The 27,269-nt window shown below is 39.0% G+C and overlaps 2 protein-coding genes across 3 annotated transcripts in view; both read left to right on the forward strand.

The window, feature by feature from the left end:
• The first annotated feature begins 2,381 nt into the window (after window positions 1-2,381).
• elp6 (elongator acetyltransferase complex subunit 6) lies at window positions 2,382-7,359 on the forward strand. The gene is made up of 7 exons (XM_033981626.2): window positions 2,382-2,662; window positions 2,863-2,941; window positions 3,407-3,477; window positions 3,644-3,768; window positions 4,448-4,673; window positions 5,077-5,232; window positions 5,986-7,359. The coding sequence occupies exons 1-7, from the start codon at window positions 2,609-2,611 to the stop codon at window positions 6,109-6,111; spliced, it is 837 nt and encodes a 278-aa protein (XP_033837517.1). The 5' UTR covers window positions 2,382-2,608; the 3' UTR covers window positions 6,112-7,359.
• Window positions 7,360-8,037: 678 nt separating this feature from the next.
• scap (SREBF chaperone) overlaps window positions 8,038-27,269 on the forward strand; it is a 42,066-nt gene continuing 22,834 nt past the window's right edge. The window contains exons 1-5 of one of the 2 annotated variants that reach the window (XM_033981625.2): window positions 8,038-8,189; window positions 14,185-14,385; window positions 20,938-21,058; window positions 23,235-23,392; window positions 24,548-24,768. In XM_033981625.2, the coding sequence (XP_033837516.1) occupies window positions 14,264-14,385; window positions 20,938-21,058; window positions 23,235-23,392; window positions 24,548-24,768 (622 nt within the window). In that variant the 5' untranslated portion in view covers window positions 8,038-8,189; window positions 14,185-14,263. Of the gene's footprint in view, window positions 8,190-9,968; window positions 10,051-14,184; window positions 14,386-20,937; window positions 21,059-23,234; window positions 23,393-24,547; window positions 24,769-27,269 lie in introns of those variants that run through there. The other variant, XM_033981624.2, reaches the window with a different exon arrangement.

Here is a 27,269-nt window from a genome sequence, read left to right on the forward strand (position 1 = left end):
GCCACTGAAGGCCTAAACATAGAAGGAAAGACAAGTCTGCAGTGAAAAAAACAAGCTGAATAGGCTTGTATTTACCAACTGTGCAGGCTGTTGTGTGATTTGGACATAGTGAATAGTGAGTGAATAACCAGAGAGCAGAATGCCACAAGGAGACGGTGGCTTAGTGTCATACTCAAAGACAGGATTTTCAGGATTATGGCTATATCTTTTATATAAACTCGTCCAGTGTACCGTATTTGGGCTCTTCTGTGAGGTTTAAAGAGTAAAAAGTGTCAGGATCACATGACTATTGCCGCGGCTCGAGGTCAGGGGCACGTGTGTTGTCTCTCTTTGAAGTGATCTGCAGCTCTGTGGAGCCCGTGACCCTGACGTTTGCTCATATGGAGCGACTTAGTCTGGTTCTGTCTGTGTTCAGCCAGCAGTATAGCCGATTCAGGAGGAAGGGGCTCATTTAGAGAAGACTTCAGAGGGGACTAGGGCTCAGTGCTGTGCTGCTACATATGAAAAAGACAGCAAGCAGATTTCCCATGTAACAATAATGAACATCAGTCAGTGACATAAAAGCCATATTAGCTCTTTCTAACTCCTCATATTTGCATCTTCTCTTCGCTGGATCAGGACCAAGAACTTGTCACACCGCCTGAGCTGTGGGGAGGACGGACCCAATGCCTCTACTGCCTGAGGAAACTGAGACATGCCAACATCCCCAGACTCATGGTGAACTTCTACTACTGTAACATCAGGAGTGTTTTTCCTTGCCATGAAGGAGGGTCTAAGGCAGAGATGGAGTAGCAAAAAAAATGTACTCAAGTAAGAGTAATGTTAAATGTTAAATAATGCACAAAATCTTGTATTTTCAAAGAATAGAGCCAAAAATGAGACAAACTAAATCATATCTGAAAGAGCAGAGCAAGAAACCTAAATGTTCAGATGATTTCATATTGTCAACATAAAGCTGTTTTACTCTGCTGTTACATCAATCAAAATATTACTCAAGTACCAAAAGTTAACAAAAACTGACTAAAGTAACTGTCTAAATCTAGCTGAGTACCACCCAGCTCTGGTCTAAGGGCAGGGGGCACTCTGGAACAGTTGTTTATTTGCTCATTTCCTGTAAATGTTGGTTATTGCCAACATATCGACCAGTGACTGTTTCAGTGTTTGATTGTGTAAAATAAATGTTTCTGCTATGGACATCTGTTTAGTTTCATTGCACTTCATTGCTGCCTCTTTGTTATTTTGATTTATTTGGTTAAACAAAGTATAACTTTGCCAAGAAGAAATAAGTGCTCAAACAAGTTCAAGCACTGTAGTCATGTGTAGTGTTATAATATTGTTACTAAAAACATACCTGATGTTGTGTTTTGTTTCATTCTCACATGTTTGAGTAATCCTTTATTATTTGTTTACATCTCCAAAGCTCAAAATGCTCTGTTCCACCTTGTGATGTCACGAAGCGAGTCTTTCAAGTTAACTACTTGACCTTTTAGCTACATTTTATCTTTTGTTTAGTAGAGATTCAGCAATTCCAGAGCTGAAATTATCCAAATGATTCCAGTGAAAGTGGAGCAATTCCTGTTTTTATCACAGGACATTACTAGGTGGAACACAGTGGTTTCTTTTTGAGAGAAGACCTCTATTAAAGTCCTAAATATGCATGGTTTGTGTGTTAAACATGTGTCAATAGTGTAAAGTTAGTGGAGAATGACTGAGCCAAGATCAGTGGGATTTCCAGTTATAGACTAACAGAATAGTGATGGTCAACCAACCAGACACTGTGTTGGTGGACAAACGACGAAGACCATGGGCTCAAAGAAGAGCTGAAGAAGGCCTGGCAGATGAAGGGCTCAGTGGTGCTCGTGGTCGGAGCACTCGGGACAGTAACCCCCAAACTGGAAGAGTGGTTATAGTAGATCCCAGGAAAAAAAAAACATCACAACTTGTCCATTACATGTGGTGTGTAGGTTCTCATGATGATTATCCAATCAGAAAGGAAAATGAGCTCACATACGTCTCTCATTTGGTTTGCCAGCTTCAGTGCTGAAATCAAATTGGTTAGAACCTCTATCTGCAGGCTAAGGCACTGACATCCATGTTCAGTTTTAAGATTAAAGAGGTTGTTGGTCTGTTTAAAATAGAGTAATAGATCGTGCCACCACAAGAGCGCGCTGCGTCCCCATTTCACACGTCACACAACACTCTAAAGATCGTCTATTGTAACAGGGCATCACTTTTTTCATGAAACACGCCACTTTTCTGAGACTTTAAACACCATATTACCTTAGAACAACATAATTAAATTCATATTACTTTATTTTCAATCCTCACATTAGTGTAACCATAATATTCGCGAAAAAATATACCGACAATCAGAGTAACTCGTCTGTTTTTTGTTACATAGTTGATCTTACTTCAGAGATACACGCACATGGCTTTTTGACACAAGGAACCTGATTTGCAATTCACCTTGAAACTTTTTTTTTCTTGACAGATATTACTTATATATTAAGGAATATACCTAAATTGCATATATATTCATCTTTACTCGTATTATGTTTTTCTGATCGCTACTTATGTCCAAATTGATGCTAACTTCTTGTAGCTAACAATGTTTGCAGAGCTCAACAGCATCCTGAACACTTTCCCGGATAAGTTCTCGCAGGTAAAGCTCAACTTTTTAAGAAATAATTGTAATCTCAAGGATGCGTATGTACAGGATTGTAAAATGATTAATAACAGCTGCCGAGTCCCTAAAAGCAGGTCTATTAGTAGCAATAGCTGTTAGCATTAGCATTAGCCTGGGTTGTGTTTACAAATATCAGCTGTTCCATTTGTGCCATCAAAATAAAAATTGCGTTACAGGAAGAGTTCATTATAATCTCCGAAAGAAGATGTGACGCCTCGTTTCTCATCCACCACTTTCTCTCATTTTATCTTCGAGGTAAGTACTGTGCAATTATGAGTGGAATAAATGAATATGATCATTGGAACATGTATTAAATAAAGCACTATGCAACGTTTATGCCACCTGCCTGCATCCATAGCTTTGCATTTACCTGGAATGATCCACAATATGACATTAAACATAACTATTTAGCATTTATTTACATATATATTGTTAATACTCAAAACATGCACTATTACTGTGAATGGGGTCGCCTTTCTGTAGATGTGACCTGCAACTTGGCCTGGTAGTGTCACTTGTTTGTTCCCTTGGAGATAGATTTATTAATTGTCATACTGATGAACTTTCTAGGTAAGGAAAAAAGAATCTCCATGGAAACGAGCAAGATGGAAAATTTTACACAATGCACATTTATTGTTTGACAAATATGCATGCTTCTACAGATAATTCTCAATATAGTATTATGTATTGTAATTATTGTTATGTGTTTGTCTCTTCTAGCTCGCTGTAAAGTGTGTTTTCTAGGGCTGGTGCAGTCCTTCAGTCATTACAATGCAGTCAGCCAGAGACTGGTAATTAAGGGCGTATGCTGAATAAGATTTAGTAGATTCATTCCATGTACTAAGACGTATGAGTAACCTTGTGATTATCCCTCCATAACATTTGAAAATTAAAAAATATAACCTGTTTAATACTATCCTCTTTATGCACCAGGTAAAGTCTATTTCTTTCCTGCAGGGGGTAAACTTGGTCCAAGCCAAGGAGAAAGGGCAGCTGGTGTTTCTGGAGGGTCTGCAAGAGTCTTTGTCACATCTGGTTCCACAAGAAGGCCAAGCAGGGAGCGAGGCACTCAACTTTCTTGGGTTAGAGTTAGCTATCTTTTTACTGTTTTACTGTTATGTTTTCAAATGATCAAAGCTGCACAGCCACAATTTGTACATGTTTCTGTGTTAAAGAAACCCCAAGTACAATCATATTTGTCCTCCCTTTTCTCTCGGGGTACTCTGGCACTCTCCTATCATGAAAGATTATGCAGTTTCTTATATACTTGAAAGTCCCAGTAGTAAAATGAACGGTTTACAGCTTAAAAATGATAACTCATGAGAAATCAAAGCAAAACAGCAGTAAATGAATTGCATAAATGTTGCATTAATTTTGTTATTATTTTACAGTTGAAACACATAAACCACATTGTGAAATGGCATTTCAAAGTAACTTGAAAGTTGTAATGGAATTTAAATAATAAAACACCTGTAAATGAATGAATGCAAGACAAATAAGTCTAATACCTGTAAAATATTTCATGCAATGTCTTAACATCTCTTTGGAGACAAACAGGTGACAGATCTTCCACCAGAAAAGTTACATAGTGCACCTTTAACATATGATATATACAATTTCATTATTTTATTCAGTGACAGACAGCATTTTATTTTGTTTATATTTTGAGTGAAATATAAACATTTTACAACTATGAGAATATGTACAACTTTCTAAGTGTGGATGGCATTTAAGACTTAATCGTGTCTTTCTTTTTAACAGAGATCCCACAAAAGGCCTACAGGATCTGTTCCAGTTTGTGCGTTCCAGTTGCAGTGGTCCCTCGGGTGCCCTCGGGTGCACTGACAGGAGTGGGGGGCCCGAGGAGTGGGGCCCACCGGTGCTCCTGGTGGATGACCTCGGTGTCCTGCTCAGCCTGGGTGTGAGTGTGGGGACCGTCCTGGACTTCAGCCACTACTGCAGAGCCACAGTCTGCTCCAGGCTACAGGTACCTCATATCAGTGCTTCATTCCCTTTTAATTAAACATTTTTAATAGGTCCAGAAAGGCTTATCTCCATGGGGACAAGGAGCCAAGCAATGCCATTCTAAGCATTGCTTTGCTTAGAATGGTCCAAAGTATGGCATTAAACATATCTATCTCCATGGAAACAAAGCAGACCATTAGATGTCAAATCTGTGGAGAGAAGAGCCTGCACATTAAAATTGATGCTTTTCACTGTATTTAATTTCTAATAAAAACACCTGTCATTGAACAAAGGCAAAATGGAAGAAGTGTAATGCCATACTGTGAAGCAACTTAATTCATAACACTTTATTTATACCCTCCACCAGAAAGGTTCACTTTTTGTTTGAACTTTTTAAATAAACAATCAGTTTTGCTGCACTTCAGGGAAATGTGGTGATGTTGCTGCATTGTGATGAAGAGGAGGATGACGGAGATGATGAAGGTGCAGAACAGCTCTTGAAAGGCCTAACTCACCAGTGCTCACTCACCCTTCATGTTCAGGGTCTCCCCACGGGCTACTGCAGGGACATACATGGACAGGTAAAAAAAAATGGAATGAGAACTGCAATCTTATTCCAGTAAAAGTACAAGTACATGGCTTGTACACTTTATAGCTGAAGATGTTTTAAAAGACAATCCACATTCTCTGAACTCTCTGAACTCAAGGCCATTGAACATTGGGATCATTACTGGGACTGGCTCCATTAGTTTCTATGACCATGCACACACCAGATGAGCAGGGGCGTTCGAACCTTCGTCTTGATTAGAATTTGTGAAGCGCGAAATCGATTATGAGGTTTTAAATGCATATGTCAGTTGAGACTACTCATGTCACAAAAACATAGTTGACATCACTTAGAATGTAAAAAAAAATGTTGCCTAGACTTTTCTAGATTTTTAATTGTGGTGAAGTTTATAATTTTGCTCCCTGTTGGATAGAGGCAGCAGATAAAACATACGTAGAGTTCTGTTACATAGCAACCATAATGTAAACATGGGCCAAAACTTAAAACAATTGTTATAATTGGACTAATAGAAACAGATTACAACACGTTTATTTTGTTAAATCAAGGTTTAAACTGTCAAACAAATGTGTTACTTGCGAGTAAATTGTATAGTATTTCTATTGAATTTTTGGTGTTGATAACATTGGTAAATTTCCTCAAACTGCCACTTGATTGCTGCACTATGATAAATATTGATCACACCTACTATCCCACCAAACCAAGTAATAATTATAAAAACATAAATACCTCTCTCATGCACTGTAACATTATTATTGTATTTTTGCAGATGGAGGTATGTTGGAGAAGGCAACAGGCTGATGAGCAGCACACACTCAACAAACTGTTTCAGTACAAAGTCCATGACAAAGGAGCCTCCTTTTTTGCTCGGGGAACATCAAGTGCATTTCTGTAACAACCACAAGAAACTGTCTCATTTTGAACTGAAGCCCCAACACACAACTATGGAATAATATCATGTGGAATATAAGGCCAACGAAAGAGCTTAGTTACAGTTAAAATGTAAAAAAAAATTATGGCAAGTTTATGCCTCAGTATTGCCTTTTTTTTTTTTTTTAATAAATGTCCTTTTGTTACATGTATGTTTTTTATGCTCTTGTAATAAGCTTTTTTTCGAACTCAAATCAGTTAGTGCTCACGATACATTTATAAGTAAATAGTTTAATTCTACATTCATCTATTGATTATGTACAATAACTAAATAGTCAAAGCTAACACCAGTTTGTGCCAGTGCTTCTACAGGTCATTTGCCTAAATGCACTCTGCTGTTGTGTCGTTGACGTTGGGCAAGACTATATCCACATTGCCACAGGAAGCACATCTTTTTCAAAACCAGACAGTCAAATCCCTTTGGTTTTCTGTGGTATTCCAACGTGAGTAAAGTATAGGACACATGCATACAGTGACTGTTCTGCAAAAGTGGAAACACTGATGAACATCGGCCCATGGTCAAACTCTGTTTATATTCTATGTAGCCTATGTTGCTGTTCACTGTCACCTAAATGAACAGTAATTTAAGAAGTTGGAAGAACAAAACAGCTAATTTTTGCATAAATATGAAACCAAAATGACAATCACTAATGTGTGGTAAAGTGCTTTTCAAATGCCCACACTGCAAAGAAGTAATAAGTTATGATAACGTGAACAACATAATATCTTGATTGAGTAGATAAGTATCAATAAGTACAGTCAGTGGAATAAGATATGTTTATTAATCATTTCACCCCCTAAATTCGGTGAAGAGCAACAAAATGTCTTCTTATTTTAAGCACAAAAAAGTTGTTCCAGTGGTAGATAATTTTACTTGTTTAGTTCATTGCCTGTCAAACCTTCTCAAATATAGGCCTATATAATATTGATTCCAGTATTTAAAGGTTGACTTTTCTGGTCGCCACTTGCTTGTATCCATGGAGTTGGACCTATTGAGCATATGAACATATTGAGGGGCAATAAGTTTTATGCAGTTGAAGTTGTTTTCCTAAGGAGTTTGGCTTTTGTTTGAAATGGGTGTATGTGGTACGCCACCTGCAGGACCTTCTGCACGCGCTCATCTGCGATCCCCTCTAATGATCACTGTAAAATGACCATACTCAAATAAATTGTGCATATTTCCCACGCGCTTGTGACTAAATGCTCACAGTTCAGTCGGATTCTGTGTCTTTTTCTGGGGAAATAAAGTCAAAATTAACTGTTTTAAACTTCCACCAAACATGACTTCCTCAAACGCTCTCCCCCACGGCTCCTCTCTGCTCTCCCCCACGGCTCCTCTCTGCTCTCCTGCCTCCAGTGTCTCTGAAAAGTGCACACCACCTTCACCAACTGTAGATTTTCAATGGAGATACGCGATGTTTCAAGACAGACAGACAGACAAATATATAAATAAATTGACACACATTTAACGTAAGGAGCTGCGTGCGCATTTTCCAGACCTCGTTCTGTGCGCACAAAGGCTTTATAAATGAGGCTTCAGATCTGTGGAGAGTCGAGCCCACTCACAGAAAGAATGCGTGTCTTTATGAGCCGTAAAAACACCTATAATGGAATAATTGCCATACTGGAGCATTTAAGGCAAAGAATTCAAGCTCTTTGTAAATCAGAAAAAAGAGAAAAATTACACAGAGTGCACCTTTTAGCTTGCCTAATATCTAGAGATGTTTAATTTTTGTTTTGTTTTTTCTGCATTTCTGTGCATTATTGTCTCTCCTCAGGCCTGTTTTTTATGTTTCATCCTTTGTATTTCCACCAGATGGCGTCCTGCTGCCAAAATCCCGGTGTAAGGTAATAGGTCGGAGTGGAGAGGTCTCGCAGCGCAGCAGGATTTTGACACCAGTCGGATTTGGAGGGTGTTTTTCGTATGACATTATCACGTTGCTGTTTTAGCCTCTGGGATCGATCTACACCGAGGGCAAGACTAGAGCACTGGACACCACATTTCCACCCTTTGATTGTGTGGGACTTCTGAAGTTTATCCAGGCAAGTGTGCGCCGCAGATCGTGTAGCTAAAACCTGCTGCTCCTGTTAGCATTGTAGGTTAGCTTCACAGTGACAGCATGGAAGCGTTTGCATCATCCAGCGATCCACCAGTGTTATAGAGAGTTAACACTATTTTTACATTATTTTCGTGCTCATCCGGGTACATTTAGTAATACATGCGGTGTAAACGAGTCTTTCCTTTGTAATTTTCACTCAGTTGATGCTCAGTCGTTAGCATGTATTATTGACCTGTTTTTAATGTGTTTTCGCAAAACCTGTTCTAATAAAAACGCGAAGTCCACATGTCCACAGCTATATTTATATTTTGGACTAAAATTACATTTCTGCGTCTTTTGGTGTTGGCTGTTAAACGCTATAAGATGCTTGTTTAGCTGGAGGTTGCTAAACGATGCAGAGTTCAATGGGTTCAATAAGCTAAAGCTAACACATTATTAGCTAAGTCTGGTTGACTTTTTAGTTTTTATCGATTGCACTGTACAATAAATAGTGAAATTATTATATTTTCATAGTATAGAATAAATAATAACTGACCACTTAGAATTTCTGACATATATATCTCGGCTAGACATGATTAAAAAGCCATATATTACTATCAAAAGTTAGACACTGGTTTTTAATGGTACCTGTTGTGGTGAATTAGCTCATACTACTGTACTAGCTTCTGCTTAGTAATCTGAGACCTACTCTCCTAAACCAGGGTAAAGTTACAAAACAAGGATAGCACTCAAGCTTCCCTACTGTCACCCATCTATCAGTGTAGTCCTATTATTTTAGAGATGTGTTACATTTAACATGCTGTTAAATGCTATACTGCAGTTGTGTCTTTCCTTATATATAGGGAGTAAAATGTATATTGATCATCTTTTTTAATAAGTCAATATAGCAATTATAAAGACATGAGTATTGGCGTTAAGTGCTCTGTGTAACTTTCCTGGTATCTGTCAAGATGTTAATGCATTGCTTGAAAGTAAGATACAGTTAATTGCCCTTTTTTTTGTGAAATTTGTCTTTTGCATTTGACTCATCCTTCAATTAGCCGGGGTTGGTCAGATTTCAGCTATTGGGCATGTTCTGTGTTGACTGGAGAAACATGCAAACTCCACACAGAAAGGCCCAGGCGACCCAAAAATTAAACCCAACAAGTTCTTGCTATGTGGCATGAGTGCAAAACACCAGGCCACCAAGCAATTAGTTCATTAGGGTGTTCTGCTATTCAAAAATACCATGAAAACTATATAATCCACAGGTCTGATCTGTAACTTGGCCTAGTGGCAGAACTAGATTTTCTCCATGGAGATGAATACATAAAATGCCACACTCAACCATTCCAGGCAAAGCAATAACATCTCAATGGAGACCAGAAAAGTTACACAATGGGCTTAATGCTAGTACTCCTATCTTGATAATTATCATATTAACTTATATTACTCCTTTCAATATATGAGGTAAGAATGGATCAGTGTCTTGCTCAAGGACACAGCTGTCTTTGTTATCAGCTCTCTTTCATCACACCTTTTATTCAAATTAACCTCATAACCAGCAGTACATGTGCATCATTCCAACGGTTACTCATTGACAGAACATTTCCCTGCGGTTCCCCTCGACTGTGGTCGTAAAGTGCTTGTCATTCGCACACACAGGGCTTGTCACTGCATTTACCAGTAAGCTGCTCGCTCCAGCTCCCGAGCACGTTTCTACCATTATGCAACTATGGCGCTCACTGTACGCACAGCTAGGTAGCCTCCTCCGCGCGCCGTTTGGAGGCACGTCTAGGGCAAATGGATCCTCTGAGTGCAGAAAATGCCTTCAAACTGAGCATTTTAGGAAGTGTAGAGAAGAGGTAAGTTGAGTAGTATTCTTGCTTCTGACTTGAAGATCACATTTGTTGAAATTAGAATTAATAGAATTAGAATTAGAATTGAAATTAGAAGTTTTATAGTTTTTTTTGGGGAAAAAATTGAATTATGGGAAGGCAATATTGACAAAATTAATAATTCGATTTTTTTCTCTTTTTTTGCGTTATCTCTATAACAATTTTCAGACTACATTATAACAAGTGATCAAACATGTCTCTAAATGTCTTGGTTGAGGTTCAAGTCTAGCAGAAAATGTGACTGGATCATATATATTTTTTGGGGATCAGACCGGACTGTTGTATTTTATATGTATCCCACCCCCAAATGATAAAACACAGTCACATCTATTGGTCATATTATAAATTCTGAATTCTCAACATTAGAGAAAAAGCAGCTAATGACATAAACTTGACTTTTTCAGTGGTTCTCAAACTGTGGCGTAGCTAACTCTGGTACATGGATATTCAGGAGTTATGGATAGCTGTCACAATTCAGAAAAGTGTAATTGGAACCTTTGTGTTGGTGTTTTTGGAATGGCAAATATTTTTTTAGTGGTACCTTGTGTGACAAAGTTGTATGATCTTTACCCTTTTTGATATTATTCTGCAATGTAAACTTTAAAAGAGATCTCAAATCAAGTTGTTTGCAAGTGATTTCTCCACAGATATGAGGTGCGAGATAGTAGAGGGGCGACCCGTGTTGCCTGTGCCCCAGCCCTGTCACAAACTCTAATTTATGCAGAACAAGTTTATTGCTTCATTTTTGCATGTTTGAATGGAATTGTGGTATTTATTGTGAATGTTGTAAACTGTGCAACATTGTCGTATCTAAAATGTGTTTACCCTGTTGGAGAAAGGTGCAAAATGTGTATTTTGGTATTACCAGATTTTGTGCAATTAATGTTTTGTCCTTCAAGTTAAATTTGGTTGTGTTTATTGCACTGAAAAATGTAGAAAATCATGAGTCCTTATTCCACAACAGCAAACACAAACCTGACTATTTGACCTGCAAGAGGGCCTTGTCCTGCTTGTTTCCTTGGAAATGTTTCTTTGGTCATAATCTTCCACAGTATGACTTAAAACTTCTCCATCAAGGATATATATTTTTCCATGGAATTATGCAGGTGACGTTCCACCTCCCAGAAGGTTACATTCTGTACCGTTTAAAATTATAAATCTGATGTTATGTCTTGATGATTATTTATTAATAATTTTTCCCTGAAATGGTAACTTCCTGAAACACTGCTTTGTTTAGTAACTAACTAATGTTGTTTTGAAGGAACAACACTGCCGATGGACACCAGCTGGTATATTGAACTTCACTACAATAATGCATAGGGTTAGGTACTTTACTTTTTTCGGGTATCAGTACTTGGTATCTGTTTTTTGTACCAGTACCTTGCATTCATCATTCATTACCTAGAAATCCATTCATTAAATTCTAGTCACAATACCTAGCAACTTTCTATAGTGCTCTCCCAGCCAGTAGCCCCTGAACTTTTTTTTCGGTACTGTATCTACCAGCCAGCCTTAGTAATGCAGGACTGCAGGATATTTTTACATGCCTCTTATTGTACATTTTTCATGTGGTGTTGAAGTTTCTAACCTGTTTGACACGTCTACATACATTATAGACCAGTGTTTCTCAAACACTCTGAGTATTTGAGAAACTGAGTTTTCCAAATTTACAACACTTTTTTTCCTGCTTTTTTGCTCTCCTTTGGATAATTTCGGTTTGGTTTAAAATTATCATAGAAATGATGTAGTCCACTTTTAGACTTGGTTTAGCCCTAGTTTAGACCTGGAATAATCATGTTGTATACTTTATTTAGATCAATAAAGCCACATATTCAGTGGTACTTTGTGTGAAAGATTTCAGAGCCACTATATAGACTAATGCGGGAGTGGAGTGCTGGAGCCTGGACACAAAGCTTCCTCATTGAGTTCCCTATCAGTTCAATCCAGGATTAGACGGAGATTGGGCCGTGCCAAATCTGGCCTAGAGCTGCATGCAACTCCACCACACGCAGCAACCAGGCACAGAGCTCAGAGATGGAAGGTAGAACTGGCCTTTAGTTTGTTCAGAAAGGGAGAAAACAATGGATCAAAGTCTGTTGTGGAGCATTGCATAAGGCTTTGTTGGCTGGGACATGTTTACTGTAAGGTGTATTTTTGACAGCACAGGCTCCCCAGATGAGCTCCACCTAGGGGCCAGTGCCACTGCTCCAGGGAGGATAAGCTCAGTTCTGGCAGCAAAAGCACGAAAGGAAGGAACATTCAAACTGAAAACTCAAGAGTTCAGAGTGAGGAAAAACTATGAGTCACATCCAGGTATTTTTTTTTTCTAAAGGTTTATTTTTCCTGGTAAGAAAACATGCTAATTTTACAAATTTGGAAAATTGCAGTCACTGTAGAAAATTTGATTTACGAATCTAACTATTGGTCTGTGGATCCCAGAAGACCGTCAGAGGGTCCCAGTAGGGATGAGATGGACCTGGTTGTGTCCCTGCGTTCAGTCCCAGCTCTTACTATTTTTGCCACTATTCCCTTGGGCAAGACACTTCACCTGCAAACTGGTGTGTGAGCAGAAGGTGTAAATTAGTCTTAGGTGTAATATGGACTAGAGTGCTGGTGAGTGTTGCTGATAGGATTGTAGGCCAGACAGAAGCCCTCGCCTTTGGGTGTGCTGCTGGTTAAACGTTTTGGTGTGTGCCTGCTGGAATGGATTGAAACGACTGGAACTGTGTGCTTAGTCAACACAGAGCAGTGAGAGGCCATAAGTCACCTGGAGTTTAACACTGGAGACACTCTGGGCACACCTGCCTTCTTGGGCTTACTATCCAGCATTAGATCGTAAGGCTGAAAAACAATGAAATTATGTTTGTTTGTTTTTTTTCATTGCGAAATACTGAAATATAAACTGAGAAAGTTAGTTATTTGTTTTTGTGGGGGAAAAAAAAATTACCCACATTTTTACCATTTCCTTTTTGCAACTTGTCAAATTGTAGTTTTGATGAGATTGCCTGCTCTGCTGAATGTTTGGTCTGGTGCAGATTAGGCGAGTATGTCCACACCTCAGTGAATCCACATGTGCTGAATGAAGCGAGTGTTGCAGCTGTGGAGCATGTGACTGCAGTCTGAGAGCACACACTTAGCCACACTCCAACACTGTCTGCGCCCGGAGGAGAGGCTGGCTGCCATTATGTGCATCAACTATCACTTAACAAGGGATGTAATGATTAGGGACGCATCGATCCAGTTTTTTCAACTCTGATACAGATTCTGATGCTATAGCTTTAAGTGTCTTATTACATCAGTGTGTATGTCAATCCAGGATATCTGCTCAGTCAATATTTAGAAGCCGATAGCGGATCCAGCAAATTTTTCAGTATCGGTGCTGATATCCAATACTAGTATCGTATTGATGATCCATAGTAAGGATATTCAAATCTTTTGAAACAATATTTTCATGATATTTATCTGACAGCAGGATATTTACTGTGATATTTCAGAGAGGCTAACAGAAATATGAATGTGCTACTTTTCGCTTTTAAAAAAACAAGACTTTGGTGCAAATCATCCCTATTCTGTCCTACCTACTAAAGAAGTAAGGTATAAATGTGCTTAATTACAGTTTCTTAATTTTGTCAACACTGAAATAGAGTAGTTTCTGTTATTGTTACATTACTACACTCCCTCGCTCTGTTCAGTAGCGAGACTCTTTTTCATGAGCACCCTGTTTAGACAATACAAACAAAACAGTAATAACAACTGCATAAAAACTGCATAAAACATTAGAAACAGGTGCAATATAAATGTTTATCACCATATTATTAAAACACAAAAATGCCATCAGTGTATTCAGCTTTACATGTCATTCAAATGTATTCCATTTGTGGAAAGAAAAATAACCAAAAGCTTTTTGTTGTGATACCCGTCATACCCGGTGATTATTTTTTGATGTTTTGTGGTCCTACAGGGCTTTATAGATGAACTATGTGATTTGTTAGTCCTTTGCGATGAACAAAAACGCAGTCCTTCAAGTTATGCACACAAAAATTAAACACAACTGTGCATCTTGTCTGTCTATTTCTAAATGTGTGCTCTGCTGTCCCACAGGTCCCTGGATGCCCCTCGGCGCCCAGCCCTTGGCCGCACAGTGCTTCCTGATGGCCGGCAGTTGACCCCGCCCACTAGGATGACGCTGCGCGAGCAGCTCAGAGAGAAGATCTCTGCGGCCTTCTACCGCCACGGGCTGCTGTGTGCCTCCTACCCTGTGCCCATCATCCTGTTCACCTCGGCCAGCATCCTCACCTGCTGGTACACCCACACCACTCTGTCTATACGGGTTTGGCTTTGTGTCATAGGGACAATCGGAACAAAACAACAGTCTCTTCATAGGAGCTTTTATTAAATACTAGAGATGCACCGATCCAGCTTTTTCTGTTCGATAACAATAGCTATACTTTGGCTTTAAGTATCTGCTGATAGTCCAATATCAACTAATACTAGGGCAGAGACTGAAAATATAATTTATTTTGTTTAAATACAAACAAAGTTTGATAAATAGTTGTGTTTTGTAACTATTATTTATCATTCAAAGTAACTATAAATAGCTTTGAAAAAATACAAATTCAAAATTACGTGGTGTTTTGGGCCAACATGGTATTGACTGAACTGATATCTTGGAACCCATATCTGATCCATAAATGTCAATGTCTGCATGATGTCCGATACCACTATTCTGTCGGTGCATCCCTACTAAATACAATCAGAAATATACAAATGAAATGAAAATTAAGACAATTATCGGTTGTTTCTGTTAAACAAAAGGTGGAACTATTTCATTCTCAAAATTGTCAAAAAACATTTGAGGCTTTATAGGTCTCAAAATCTATTTAAAATGTTTGAACTTTTTTACTCTTAAAATTACATTTTTAAACAGCTACCTCAATACTTTTACTTAGTCAGATCTATTAATATGATACTTGAGTAATTGTTTTGCTCCTGTATCTGTACTTTTATGTAAGTAACAAAACTGCGTACATGTTCCACCTCTACATGGAACTACATAGACTGTGACCCTTGACCCTGTAACATACATGCATTACTATTTAATTAAACCATGTTTTACTTCCAACAACAACAAACATTGCTGAAGGCCCCCAAGGGCATTTTGAGAGATACGAATGAGATTTTCATTTCCCCTTTGTGGAACAAATAAAGGTCTGTGTTTCAAATAGCATTTTTACAATACTGTGCCTGCCCAGGGACTACATGGAAACTAATTGTAGCAGACAGGATGCACGGACATAGCACACGATACTACTAGTACTATGACGGAACAGCAAAAACAAAGCCAATTGATGTTGAATTTTTGAATTTATTTTAAAGTGGGGCTAAAAACCTAAACCTCTCCCACAATCACATTTCAAATAGAGCTACTAACTTGAGCAGAGCCTGGAGAGGACTAAAGGGGAGAGTGAGGGAGGAGGGGGTGGCAGGGTCTGGACATACGAGGAACAATGGAATTGGTCTAACACGTAACCACACTTTAAATTCTACTCCTACAGCCAGGTGTTTGTGATCAGAAACCCCTAGCTATAATCAGAGCAGTCTTGTGTGATGTCATATTGTACTTGAAATTACAGGGGCCACTGGAGACAGCACACACTTAGTTTTTTTGTGTGTTTTTGACCACCAGAAAGCTGCAGATATACATACAGGACTAGGAAGAGTAGGCAGTGCTATTAAAACACCATATACAGTTTGTAACAAAAAAGCTAAGTTAGTGTTTAGTTCTGAGTTGAACTTCTCTGCCTTGTCCATGTGCAGAAAATATGCCTGCCCCCTCTGTGCTCTGTCCTCAGCATGGGCTCTTCACACAATGAGAGTCCAGCTGAACGGACATGGGTCACGGAGTTGTTCTGGACACTAGAGTGAAAGAACGCACTGACCCAAGCACCTGCTGTCCCTTGTCCTTACACAACCTAACAGCAGGGGGGCGCTCTCTAGCACACAGACCTAAGCACCAGCAGGGTAACGGTCCCAAGCAGAGGTCTGTGAGAAAATGCCCCTCCATCTGAGTGTCAGAAGGGGGCTGGGCTGGGACAATAGAGCCCTTTGTGGAGGTACAGTGACCTGCGAGGCTGGCCTGTGAATTCTGATGGACCAGAGCGGCAAAGAGCGAGTCCAGTTATGCAATAGGTGGATGTTGGTCGAGCTTGTTTGTTCGTGTTTAGCTTTAAAATAGCTTTGCACTGAAGTTTCATATTTTATACTTCAGATTTATACTGCAATAAGAACTAGAACTGCACAATTTGGGAAAAATATCAAACTATTTTTCTGACAAGCTCTGAGATTACATTTGAGATTTATGTTTTAAAAATGGGATTCTGTGTTTGCAAATAGACTGAAATAGGCTCAAGAACTAACAAACTAATAACAAGAATGTATTGTAATGTACCGTAAATTTCGGATTATAAGCCGCTACTTTTTTTCCACGCTTTGAACCCTGCGGCTTTTACAGCAGTGCGGCTTATATATGGAATTTTACTGGATAACGGACCCTGGGGGGCGCTCTCTAGCTGTAAACGTAAACGTGAGACAGACGTGGGGAAAGATTCTGCTCTGAAGAATTCACTAGTTTTGATTTTGAACGATCATTTTGCGCATCATGAAATGGATATGATGCAGTTTTTAAGATAAAGAAACAGAAAGGAAACAGAGCAGGGGTCGGCCTTTAACACGCAAAGAGCCATTTGGACCCACTTTCCACATAAAATAAAACACTGGGAGCCGCAAATACTTTTTGACATCTAAAATGAAGATAACACTGTATAATAACAATAATGTAACGGAATAATGTAGGTTTTACTTTCACGGACAAGCCTTCTACACGTGGCAGATAAATATGGCAAAAACAACTTAAGTGCATTAAAAAAATACAACTCACCAAACCGCTGCATCATGCATCGCGCTGATTATGTGATTATGTCTACTCTACTCCGCAGTTTCTTTAAAAAAACAACAACAAAAAAACTCGTAGCGTATCGTTTAATCCCAGGTGCTTATTCTCCATGTGCCAAAGCAGTTTTGAAGGTTTCATTGCCTCATTTGCTTTTCCCGTATGTTACGCAGAGCGGACTCTGTGCGTGAGTCACCTGTAGCGACAAACCCAGATTTTAAGTAGGCATTGTCTGTTAAATTTATCTTTCTTTTTCTTGGAGGTCGTAGTCTCCTCTTCTGGCTCCTCAGTTGTCCTTTTCCCCTTTGTTAAAAAGATCTCCAAAGACTTTTGTTTTGGCTCATTTTCACTCGCTTGTGGCTCTACTTTTGTGCGTCGTGTCTGATGTTTTATACGTGATACGTCACCGCGGAGACAAGAGCAGATAATATACTTGCTACTACATCAAATAGATTTCTGTGGCGATTTCCAGCAGGATTTTCATGATACATCTACGGACGAGCTTATTAGTGTGTCATTAGGGACGGGCCAAAGTTGCTCCTGACCCCTGTGCGCACAACGTCTGAAAATCAGGGCTCTTTACGCAGGACTGTGAGCTGTGTCTGTTAGTTCCCAAGCCACGCAGAGCCGCAGTATGAGGCTGAAAGAGGCGCATACGGCTCCGGAGCCGCGAGTTGCCGACCCCTGAAATAGAGCCACTGCACGTAAGCTCGACATCAATGAATCCAACTTGGTCAATGTAAAAAGACGACAAAAGTTTTCAGAGGAAATAAAAGCAGATTTTCCGTGTTGGTGCAGCTTTATTTTCTAAACCTGCAGATGTGTTCATCCCGTGTTGTTGTCGTGTTGGTGCCAATTTTCAGGCACAGTTTAAAAAAAAGCGTGTCGGTGCACCGTCTTTCTGTGTAAATATCTCATGTTACAATATGAAAACCTGCGGCTTTTATTCAGGTGCGGCTTATATATGTACAAAATTGATTTTCTCTTCAAATTTAGCTGGTGCGGCTTATATCAAGGTGCGCTCTGTAGTCCGAAATTTACGGTATTTCAGAACGTCTAAACAACATGGTTGGTAGTTTTTATGTCGGATATTTTGTTGTTTGTCGAATAAATCATGCTACTTCAAAAAAATTTACTTTTACGATTTGCTTATTGCATCCATTCAAATTATTTTGATTTGATTGTGATTAATCTTGCTGCCTTAATAAGAACAATGTGCAGTATGGCTATAGTCAGCATCATGTTTAAGATGGACAGATGTAGTGACAGAAATTGACTGCACGCCTGATCACATTGGGTCTTGTTAATAAAACTTCCAGTGTAATAAAAACCCTGCATTCTAAAGCGTTATAATTACAACAGTCACAACAACACAACAGAGTCACAACAGTCTGACAAACACATTTTTGTTTTATTTCATCAAGCACTACAAATCCTACTTTAGCAAATGAACTTTAGAAAAATAGACACTGGAAGTTAGATACTGACGCTATATGTTTTATAAATTTGGCGCTAAGTATTAAAAAACATCAGTCTAAAAATGTCAAACAGCTTTTCCAAACACGTCACTCCTGTAAGGGTCTACATACATGTGTACAAGGGCCCATATTACACTATTTTCTTATCTGTTATAATGTTGTATCCCATTGAAAAAACATACGGTACCCAGAGTTGTGTTTTGTTTCATTCATACATTTCTAACACTCAAATCTAAGAGAAGAACTAAATATGCTAAACAGAAAACACTCTGTTCCACCTTGTGATGTCATGTGATACAGAACGTTCCCCATTGTGGTTTTAAACTCTATACACTTTCACTAAAATCATCTGAATAATTTCAAACCTGGAAAAGTGTCAATAAAAACATAACATCAAAAGGTAGAATAGAGCATTTTGAGCTTTGGAGATCTAGACAGACTAATAATACAGGATTACTCAAACGTGTGGCTGGTTAAGCAGTCAGATCCATGGACCCACAGGTTGATGGTGCAATTCAAGCTTCCACAGATGAATGCTGCTGTTGTGTCCTTGAGCAAGACACTTAACCCACCTTGCCCCCAGTGTCTGCGTACACGTTTGTATCAGTGTGTGAGTGGTTCTTTGATGTGAAGTGCTTTGAGTTTCTTGAAGGTAGAAAAGCGCTATATAAAACTGACCATGACTATTTACTTGTGTGAATAAAAAAAAACAACACAACTCCAGGTATGTTTTCAGGCAGTATTAGCATTACAACATGGCTTAAAGCTCACAAGAGTCCATTTCACATAATGCAAGACCTTTAAAATCAAACATAGGGCTGCAAGATTAATCACAATTTATAATAATTTGAATGGACGCAGAGGGTTGGAACTTTTTGAGTGCCATATTTTTTTCTCTTTCTCCCTCTTTTCAAATAATCTAATTCTGTCTAAAAGATGCAACCCTGTAGTTTAGATTTGTACAAATGTGATTCTTGTATTAATTTGTCAGTTCAGAGTTCTTTTTGTCAATTCTTCTGGACGTGTTTGAAATGTGAACTTTGAACAGAGTGCTTTTATCCAAACATAAATTGCAAATCTAATCACAGTGCTTATCACAGAAATTGCACTTGGATATTTTCCCCAAATTTCCAAATTCCAATGTTGCCTAAACTGGAGGAAAAAAAAACAACACAAAAACAACATCCAGGCACATTATGTTAGATTGAAAGATTTTAACATGATAAAAAACGCAAATTGTTACACCAAAAGGAATTAGAATTTTGTGTTGCATTGTCAGAGTAATAATAATATTCTAAAATGGCAGATTTTGTTTCGAGAAGAACATTTTCAATTCAGAGAAAAGTCACTTAGCTTTTTCCTGGACTTCCTGATTATAGTCTAACTGGAAAAGCTTGAGGCCCTGGTTCCTTTGTTATTACCCTCTCCTCATGTAAACATCTCTACTCTTTGACCTGTCTAAACCGGTGTCTGTGTTGTTGTATCTGTCGTGCGGAGTCATTATTCATTCTCATTGGGATTAAAATGCCACCCATAAGAAAAGAGACAAACGGCAAGGCTGCATACTTACACTCTTTAGAAGAGAATTGATTCTATTCTTGGTAAACATAAGTTTTGTAGATGAGTCAGTGGTTTCTGGAGTGAATCAGAGTTTGTGTTAGAGGTGTAGTGATCTGAGCCTCTAAAAAAAAAAGCAGGAAAATGAAAGATGTTGAACTTAACTGCCCAACAATTGGAGATATAAACCAGGCACCAAGTCAACAAATATGTAATCTGACCACAAATGCCACCATATCATTTTGTCCTGTCTTCCAGTTCAATTTTAAACTATTCTTGGGTTTCAGAAAAATGATTCTGTCCTGATTTGAAGGATTTTGTGAGATCTTTCTCACTTCAAAATAGATCATATTTTGATTTGAATTGAGTCATCGCTAGAACAATGGAGGACTGTTTCTGTATCAATTCCATCAGGAAGGAAATTTATTCATCCAAGTTTGGTGAAGTTTATCATTTTACTTCCTGGTTCAACACAGGCACAGATATGACATCTGTAATTCCATAACTGTTACCTAGTAACCATAAGTTAAGGGCCAAAACTTCACCAAATTACACAATGATTAGATTGATATACAAAAAATTACAACATATTTATTTTGTTAAATAAAGGTTTTAATTGACAGAAATATGCCTTCCTTGGGTGTAAATTGTACCTCTATTTTTGTATCTTGATAAATATTTACCACAGTCTCTATCTCATCAAACCAAGTCAAAATTAGAAAAACATGAAAACTTGTCAGATGCACTTTAAGCTCTCAAATTGCTGTAAAAAAATCTCACAAACATGAAAGCAATATTCAAAATCCTTGCATCTCTGACCTTCTTATCACGTTGTTATTGACCCTCTGCTCTCCTCCCCCTCTGCTGTAGCTACCCGCTTCTCCGGCTGCCTCTGCCCGGGACAGGCCCAGTGGAGTTCACCACAGGGGTGCGAGACTACAGCGCCCCCTCCTCTGTGCCCCATGGGGAGCTGGGAGAGCGGCCAGACTGGGTAAGCACAGCGCATCGTTTGACCCACATAGTATTCTCCAGGTTGTGTGCTACTTTGGATTGTGTTCAAAACTGCAAACAGTTTTTAATAATGTCATGTGAGACGAAGGAATGCATTAAAGTTGCTGTACAGGAATTCTACTGTCTTCAAAACAGTCCAAAAATTTTCCTAATATATTCCTAGCATCCTAGTTATTAACCACAATGAGTTTGTTAACATATTTCACAAGAGGCAAGACTGGAGTTTTTTTGTCACGTAATAATAACAAATATTAGCATGCTAATAGCACACTTCCTGGACTCTTGGAGCCAGCGAGTCATCTGTTCTATTGTATTTTTACAATGTTTTTTTATTTTTTATTTTTTATTGTATATGTACAACATGATTAGGCTCAAAAGTTGTTAAGTCTCAGAGTGTGATCATAGAGAGCTGTTAATGAAGGGGTAATTTTGATGGTATAAAAATCATTAACTTTTTCAAATGTCATTGAAGCTGGACGGACTGAATGTACCGTTTGGGTATTTTAATGCCCTGGACATAATGAGATATTACTAACAGTTTTTTAAATGCCTCCCACTGAAGCGTGCCCTTCGCGGTCGCAGGCGTTGCGAGGGCACTTTATCACTACTTTCCATTTTAATATTAATATTATTAGATCAATGCTGTGATTTAAAATGAGTTTCAAAGCTTCTACATATATAGCAGACAATATTTATTTTAATCAGTTCAACTGGTGCTTGATTTGTTGTATGGCTTAAGCTGGAACACAACTGAGTAGTCCTGTGATAATTATAATATAATTAGTAAACTCACTATTTATATTGCACTTGAGTTGAATATTGGGCTGTAATTATTATTTTCGTACTTCATTAGGCAGCAATAATTAGTTTGATTTGTCAATGATTATTTTCGTGGTGTATTGAGATAATAATAATAATAATAATAATAATAATAATAATAATAATAATAATAATAATAATAATAATAATAATAATGTTATTATTATTATTATTATTTATTTATTTTTTTTACAGATTTTTTTATATAAAAAATAAAAGCTGTGCTGTCTTGTTGATACTATGTACCATTTGGTAGAAAAAGTCTGTTTGGTCCAGATAACAATAAAATGGTGAAAATATATTTCAGCAGTAGATTGGTCAGAATTTCTAGGCGCAGCCAGGGGCCGGAGGGGGCCTGGTTTGGGAACCACAGGATTTCATCTCTGCTGTTTGCAGATGATGTTGTCCTGATGGCTTCTTCGAGCCAGGACCTGCAGCAGGCACTGGGGCGGTTTGCAGCCGAGTGTGAAGCGGCTGGGATGAGAATCAGCTCCTCCAAATCCGAGGCCATGGTTCTCGACCGGAAAAAGGTGGTTTGCTCTCTCCGGGTGGGTGGTGAGTCTCTGCCCCAAGTGGAGGAGTTCAAGTATCTCGGGGTCTTGTTCACGAGTGAGGGAAGGATGGAGCGGGAGATTGACAGGCGGATCGGTGCAGCGTCTGCAGTGATGCGGTCGCTGTATCGGTCCGTTGTGGTAAAGAAGGAGCTGAGCCGGAAGGCGAAGCTCTCGATTTACCGGTCAATCTACGTTCCTACCCTCACCTATGGTCATGAGCTCTGGGTCATGACCGAAAGGACAAGATCGCGGATACAAGCGGCTGAAATGGGCTTCCTCCGCAGAGTGGCCGGGCGCACCCTTAGGGATAGGGTGAGGAGCTCGGTCACACGGGAGGAGCTCGGAGTAGAGCCGCTGCTCCTACACGTTGAGAGGAACCAGCTGAGGTGGCTCGGGCATCTGCTCAGGATGCCTCCTGGACGCCTCCCTAGGGAGGTGTTCTGGGCATGTCCCACCGGGAGGAGGCCCCGGGGAAGACCCAGGACACGCTGGAGGGACTATGTCTCTCGGCTGGCCTGGGAACGCCTTGGGGTCCCACCGGAGGAGCTGGAGGACGTGTCCGGGGTGAGGGAAGTCTGGGAGTCCCTGCTTAGACTGCTGCCCCCGCGACCCGGCCCCGGATAAAGCGGAAGAAGATGGATGGATGGATGGATAGATTGGTCACACTTATTTCACTTATTTCAATTAATCGCTGCAGTTGGATGTTGGGCCATTAGCCTCTTTCCTAATAGAAGAGCTCCTTGATCTAAACATAGTATTAAACATTGTTTATGTGTGTTGCAGTACCATGGGCTCCCGGTGGCCTACATCCAGCAGGTGTTGGTGAAGGCGGCTGTGTCTCCGTGGGACAGCAGCCTGGTGCCGGTGGACGCTTTCCGCTCCCCTCTGGGCCGAGTCTTCAGCCTGCTTGAGGAGATCCGCAACCACGTCCACAGTGATGGGTAAACTCAGCCAAAGATTATGATTTTATTCAGTTTTCAGATTTTGAAGACAAACTTCAGATTTTTTCATTTTATTTTGAGCGTCAATTATTTTACAGTGGATAATCAATTTTTATTTTTTTTTTACAACATTGGATTGAACTAATTCATTTAAAACTGTTTACAGTGGTCCAAAGTAGGGACCTATACAATACTGGTATAGACTATTGTTGCAGATACTGAAATATTTGCTGGATCAGGTATCTGTTCTGTGATATTTAAGCTGATTTCCTAGTTGGGCCTTTAATTGAACGCAATAAGACTATTTACAGGCTGATTTTGGCCTGGAACGTCTCATAATGTTTTAACTTTTATTCATACAAAGCTGTTACAGTAGATATTTGTAGGATAAATAACATGCATAACACAATTGAATTAACTGTGTTTTAAGGTAAAAAGTGTCTTTTTCTGTCCCTATGCTGGTACTGGTTAATATTCAGTATCGGCAGAATGCTGATACTGGTATCGGAACTGAAAAAGCAAGATTGGTGCATCCCTAGACCAAAGCTATTCCACACTTACCTACCGAGGTATGCTTGCGTTCCAAGCATCCTAATTATTCACTATGTTATGTTAATAAACACTTTTCACGACAACAACTTGCATGCTAACTGCGCATTTACTGATTCCCAGACAATAAAACATTCTAGAATTAGATGCAAACACTACCCAGTTAACTTATTTTGACCTCAAGAGCTGCTTATACAATACAGTTGAAACCAGAAGTTTGAGAGATGGATTATTTTAGACAATTTTTTGTTACTTTCTTCGAAGTCATAAGTTCACATACAGTAAGATTACTCTGCATTTAAACAATTCAGGAAAACCTACATGATGATGTCATGTCTTTGGAAGCTTCTGATGGGTTAAAAAGAAAATGCTAGTACCGTGTAGTCATCCAGGTAGGTTCCATAGTGGTCCATGGGTGTACACTAGTCTATGTGGTCTTATAGGTCTTATACTGTTCTGATACAGCTCAAGATCATACTAAAGCCATTCAGGAAATGTTCATTTCCATCCTGTAAATGTGATTTTTTTAGTATTGGCATTGACATAAGGCTTTCAGACCTAATAATGTACCTCTATAATGTCATGATATGTTTGTTCTGTTGGCAGCTCGGGGGCACGCAGCCTGGAGAGTCTGTGTCTGCAGGTCACTGATCTGTTGCCGGGGTTACGCAGAATGCAGTCAGTCCTACCGGAGCATGGCTGCCTCCTGGTGTCTCCTGGGAACTACTGGCAGAACCAACGCGACCTGTTCGACACCGACCCTGACCTGCTCAAGACCATCCACAAACATGAGCCTAAGGGTCTGCACACCTCTGCCACACTCAGAGGTATGGACATGACTGCTAAGATAATCTGGATCTTAATAAATAAACAAATAAACTGCTGACACAATACATTGCTGCTGCATACACCACCAGTCAGCAGTTTGGACACACTTTTTCAAGGCACTGTACCTGATTTTTAAGGACTAAAAAAACATGAAAAAGAGAACTACTGGTAGTTCATTTTAAACAATTTGCAGTGGGCCAAAATTATTCCTCACTTATGCATTCCGAGCATCCTAATTATTCACCTTAATGAGTTTATAAGCGCTTTTCACAAGTTTCAGAAGGCAAAGCAGAATTTTGCCATCATTGTAATGCTACCAAGAGCTAGCAAACACTAATTCGCATGCTAACAGGGTACTTCCTGATTCTCGGACAATAAAACCCTTATCTATATCTGTACTGGAGCAAGAGGATTTTTTTCTTCACTTTCATGTATATTTATTTACATTGTAAATTACATTTTCACTGATTCTCACAAAAAGTGTGAAATAACTCATTAACATCAAATTACTCAATATTAGATTAAAAAAAAATTGACACCCTTTCCTTGGATCCCTGCTTTTCACGCTAGAGAAATTAGTAAATGTCAAGAAATAACACTAAATGATAAGCTGACTTGATCTCTGAGTAGATTTCAAATCTATATTTTTTTTTCCCTTGAAATGGTTATATTGCTGTATGTGTGTGAAATATACATTTTTTTTATTGTACTGAGAGTCTGACTGAGAGACTGAGAGAATTTCTCTACTGAAATGTTATGACCAGGGCGTGTGGGCTTACTCAGTACTCCCCCTCCCTCATAGCTCACATGAAAGAGTTTGGCTGTTCACTCTGCTCCTGGAAAGAGTACAGACCTGGTTCATAGTCTGCTCTCGTGAATGGTTTATTGTACCAGTGTTTTGTAAAGTCTCTATCCGCAGTTTACCACATCCCCATTTAACCTTAGCTATGCACCAAACCTTAAAGTGCATCTGACAGGTTTTCAGATTTGTCTAATTATGAATTGGTTTGGTGGGATAGTCCTTGGGGTTATACAGTGTTACATCAGTTAAATAGCAGTTTGTGAAAAAAGTACAAAAATACAGGAAGTAGCGCTAAGTTCTATAAAATAATATTTCTACAAATGTCATCAATGTGCATAAATTGTTGCATTTTGAATGTGATTTACTATAAATATTTTTCTGGCAGGTTAAACTTTCATTTAACAAATTACGTTTTATTTAATAGTCTAATCATAACTATTATATAATTTGGACAAGTTTAGGCCCTTGTAACATTATGGTTTATAGAATTACCTATACATGCGCTACCAGACAAAAGTTTGGACACACTTTTTCATTTATTTTCATTGTAGAGTCTCCCTGAAGGCATCAAAACTATGAACGAGCGCAGACGGAATATAGCAAACAAAAAATAAACATAAAATTGCTCAAAAGTTGAGTTTCAAGAGACTTCATGAAGAAGATCATTGAGAGAAGGCCAAGGGTTTGCAGCGCTGTCAACAAAACAAAGGTCACATTGAGACTGCTGTGTGTTGCTGTTTGTATCAAATTATAAAACATTTTTATTGTCTGTGAACCAGGAAGTAACTATCTAGCTGTTTGAAGTTGTAGATGCGAGATACACTCACCTAAAGGATTATTAGGAACACCTGTTCAGTTTCTCCTTAATGCAATTATCTAATCAACCAATCACATGGCAGTTGCGTCAATGCATTTAGGGGTGTGGTCCTGGTCAAGACAATCTCCTGAACTCCAAACTGAATGTCAGAATGGGAAAGAAAGGTGATTTAAGCAATTTTGAGCGTGCCAGACGGGCCGGTCTGAGTATTTCACAATCTGCTCAGTTACTGGGATTTTCACGCACAACCATTTCTAGGGTTTACAAAGAATGGTGTGAAAAGGGAAAAACATCCAGTATGCGGCAGTCATGTGGGCGAAAATGCCTTGTTGATGCTAGAGGTCAGAGGAGAATGGGCCGAGTGATTCAAGCTGATAGAAGAGCAACGTTGACTGAAATAACCACTCGTTACAACCGAGGAAGGCAGCAAAGCATTTGTGAAGCCACAACAGCAGAAGACCCCACCGGGTACCACTCATCTCCTCTACAAATAGGAAAAAGAGGTTACAATTTGCACGAGCTCACCAAAATTGGACAGTTGAAGACTGGAAAAATGTTGCCTGGTCTGATGAGTCTCGATTTCTGTTGAGACATTCAAATGGTAGAGTCAGAATTTGGCGTAAACAGATAATAATAATAATAATAATAATAATAATAATAATAATAATAATAATAATAATAATAATAATACATTTTATTTGAAAGTGCCTTTCAGGACACTCAAGGACACTGTACAAGACAAAGTTAAAAACACATATTTACACATAAAACAGAGACACAAAACTGGATGATGGTGAGAGTGACTGATTATATGGTGTAGGATTGTGTGAACAGGTGGGTTTTGAGTCTGGATTTGAAAAGTGGAGGAGAGTCAATGTTGC

Source organism: Periophthalmus magnuspinnatus, chromosome 16, assembly GCF_009829125.3.
Source record: "Periophthalmus magnuspinnatus isolate fPerMag1 chromosome 16, fPerMag1.2.pri, whole genome shotgun sequence".
NCBI classification, from domain to species: domain Eukaryota; kingdom Metazoa; phylum Chordata; class Actinopteri; order Gobiiformes; family Gobiidae; genus Periophthalmus; species Periophthalmus magnuspinnatus.

Excerpts from the sequence above, each read along its gene's own strand:
- elp6 (XM_033981626.2), top strand. The coding sequence starts at position 2,609 with ATGTTTGCAGAGCTCAACAGCATCCTGAACACTTTCCCGGATAAGTTC. Across the intron at positions 3,478-3,643 it reads ATGCAGTCAGCCAGAGACTG|GGGGTAAACTTGGTCCAAGC; the intron begins GTAATTAAGGGC and ends TCTTTCCTGCAG. Across the intron at positions 4,674-5,076 it reads CAGTCTGCTCCAGGCTACAG|GGAAATGTGGTGATGTTGCT; the intron begins GTACCTCATATC and ends GCTGCACTTCAG.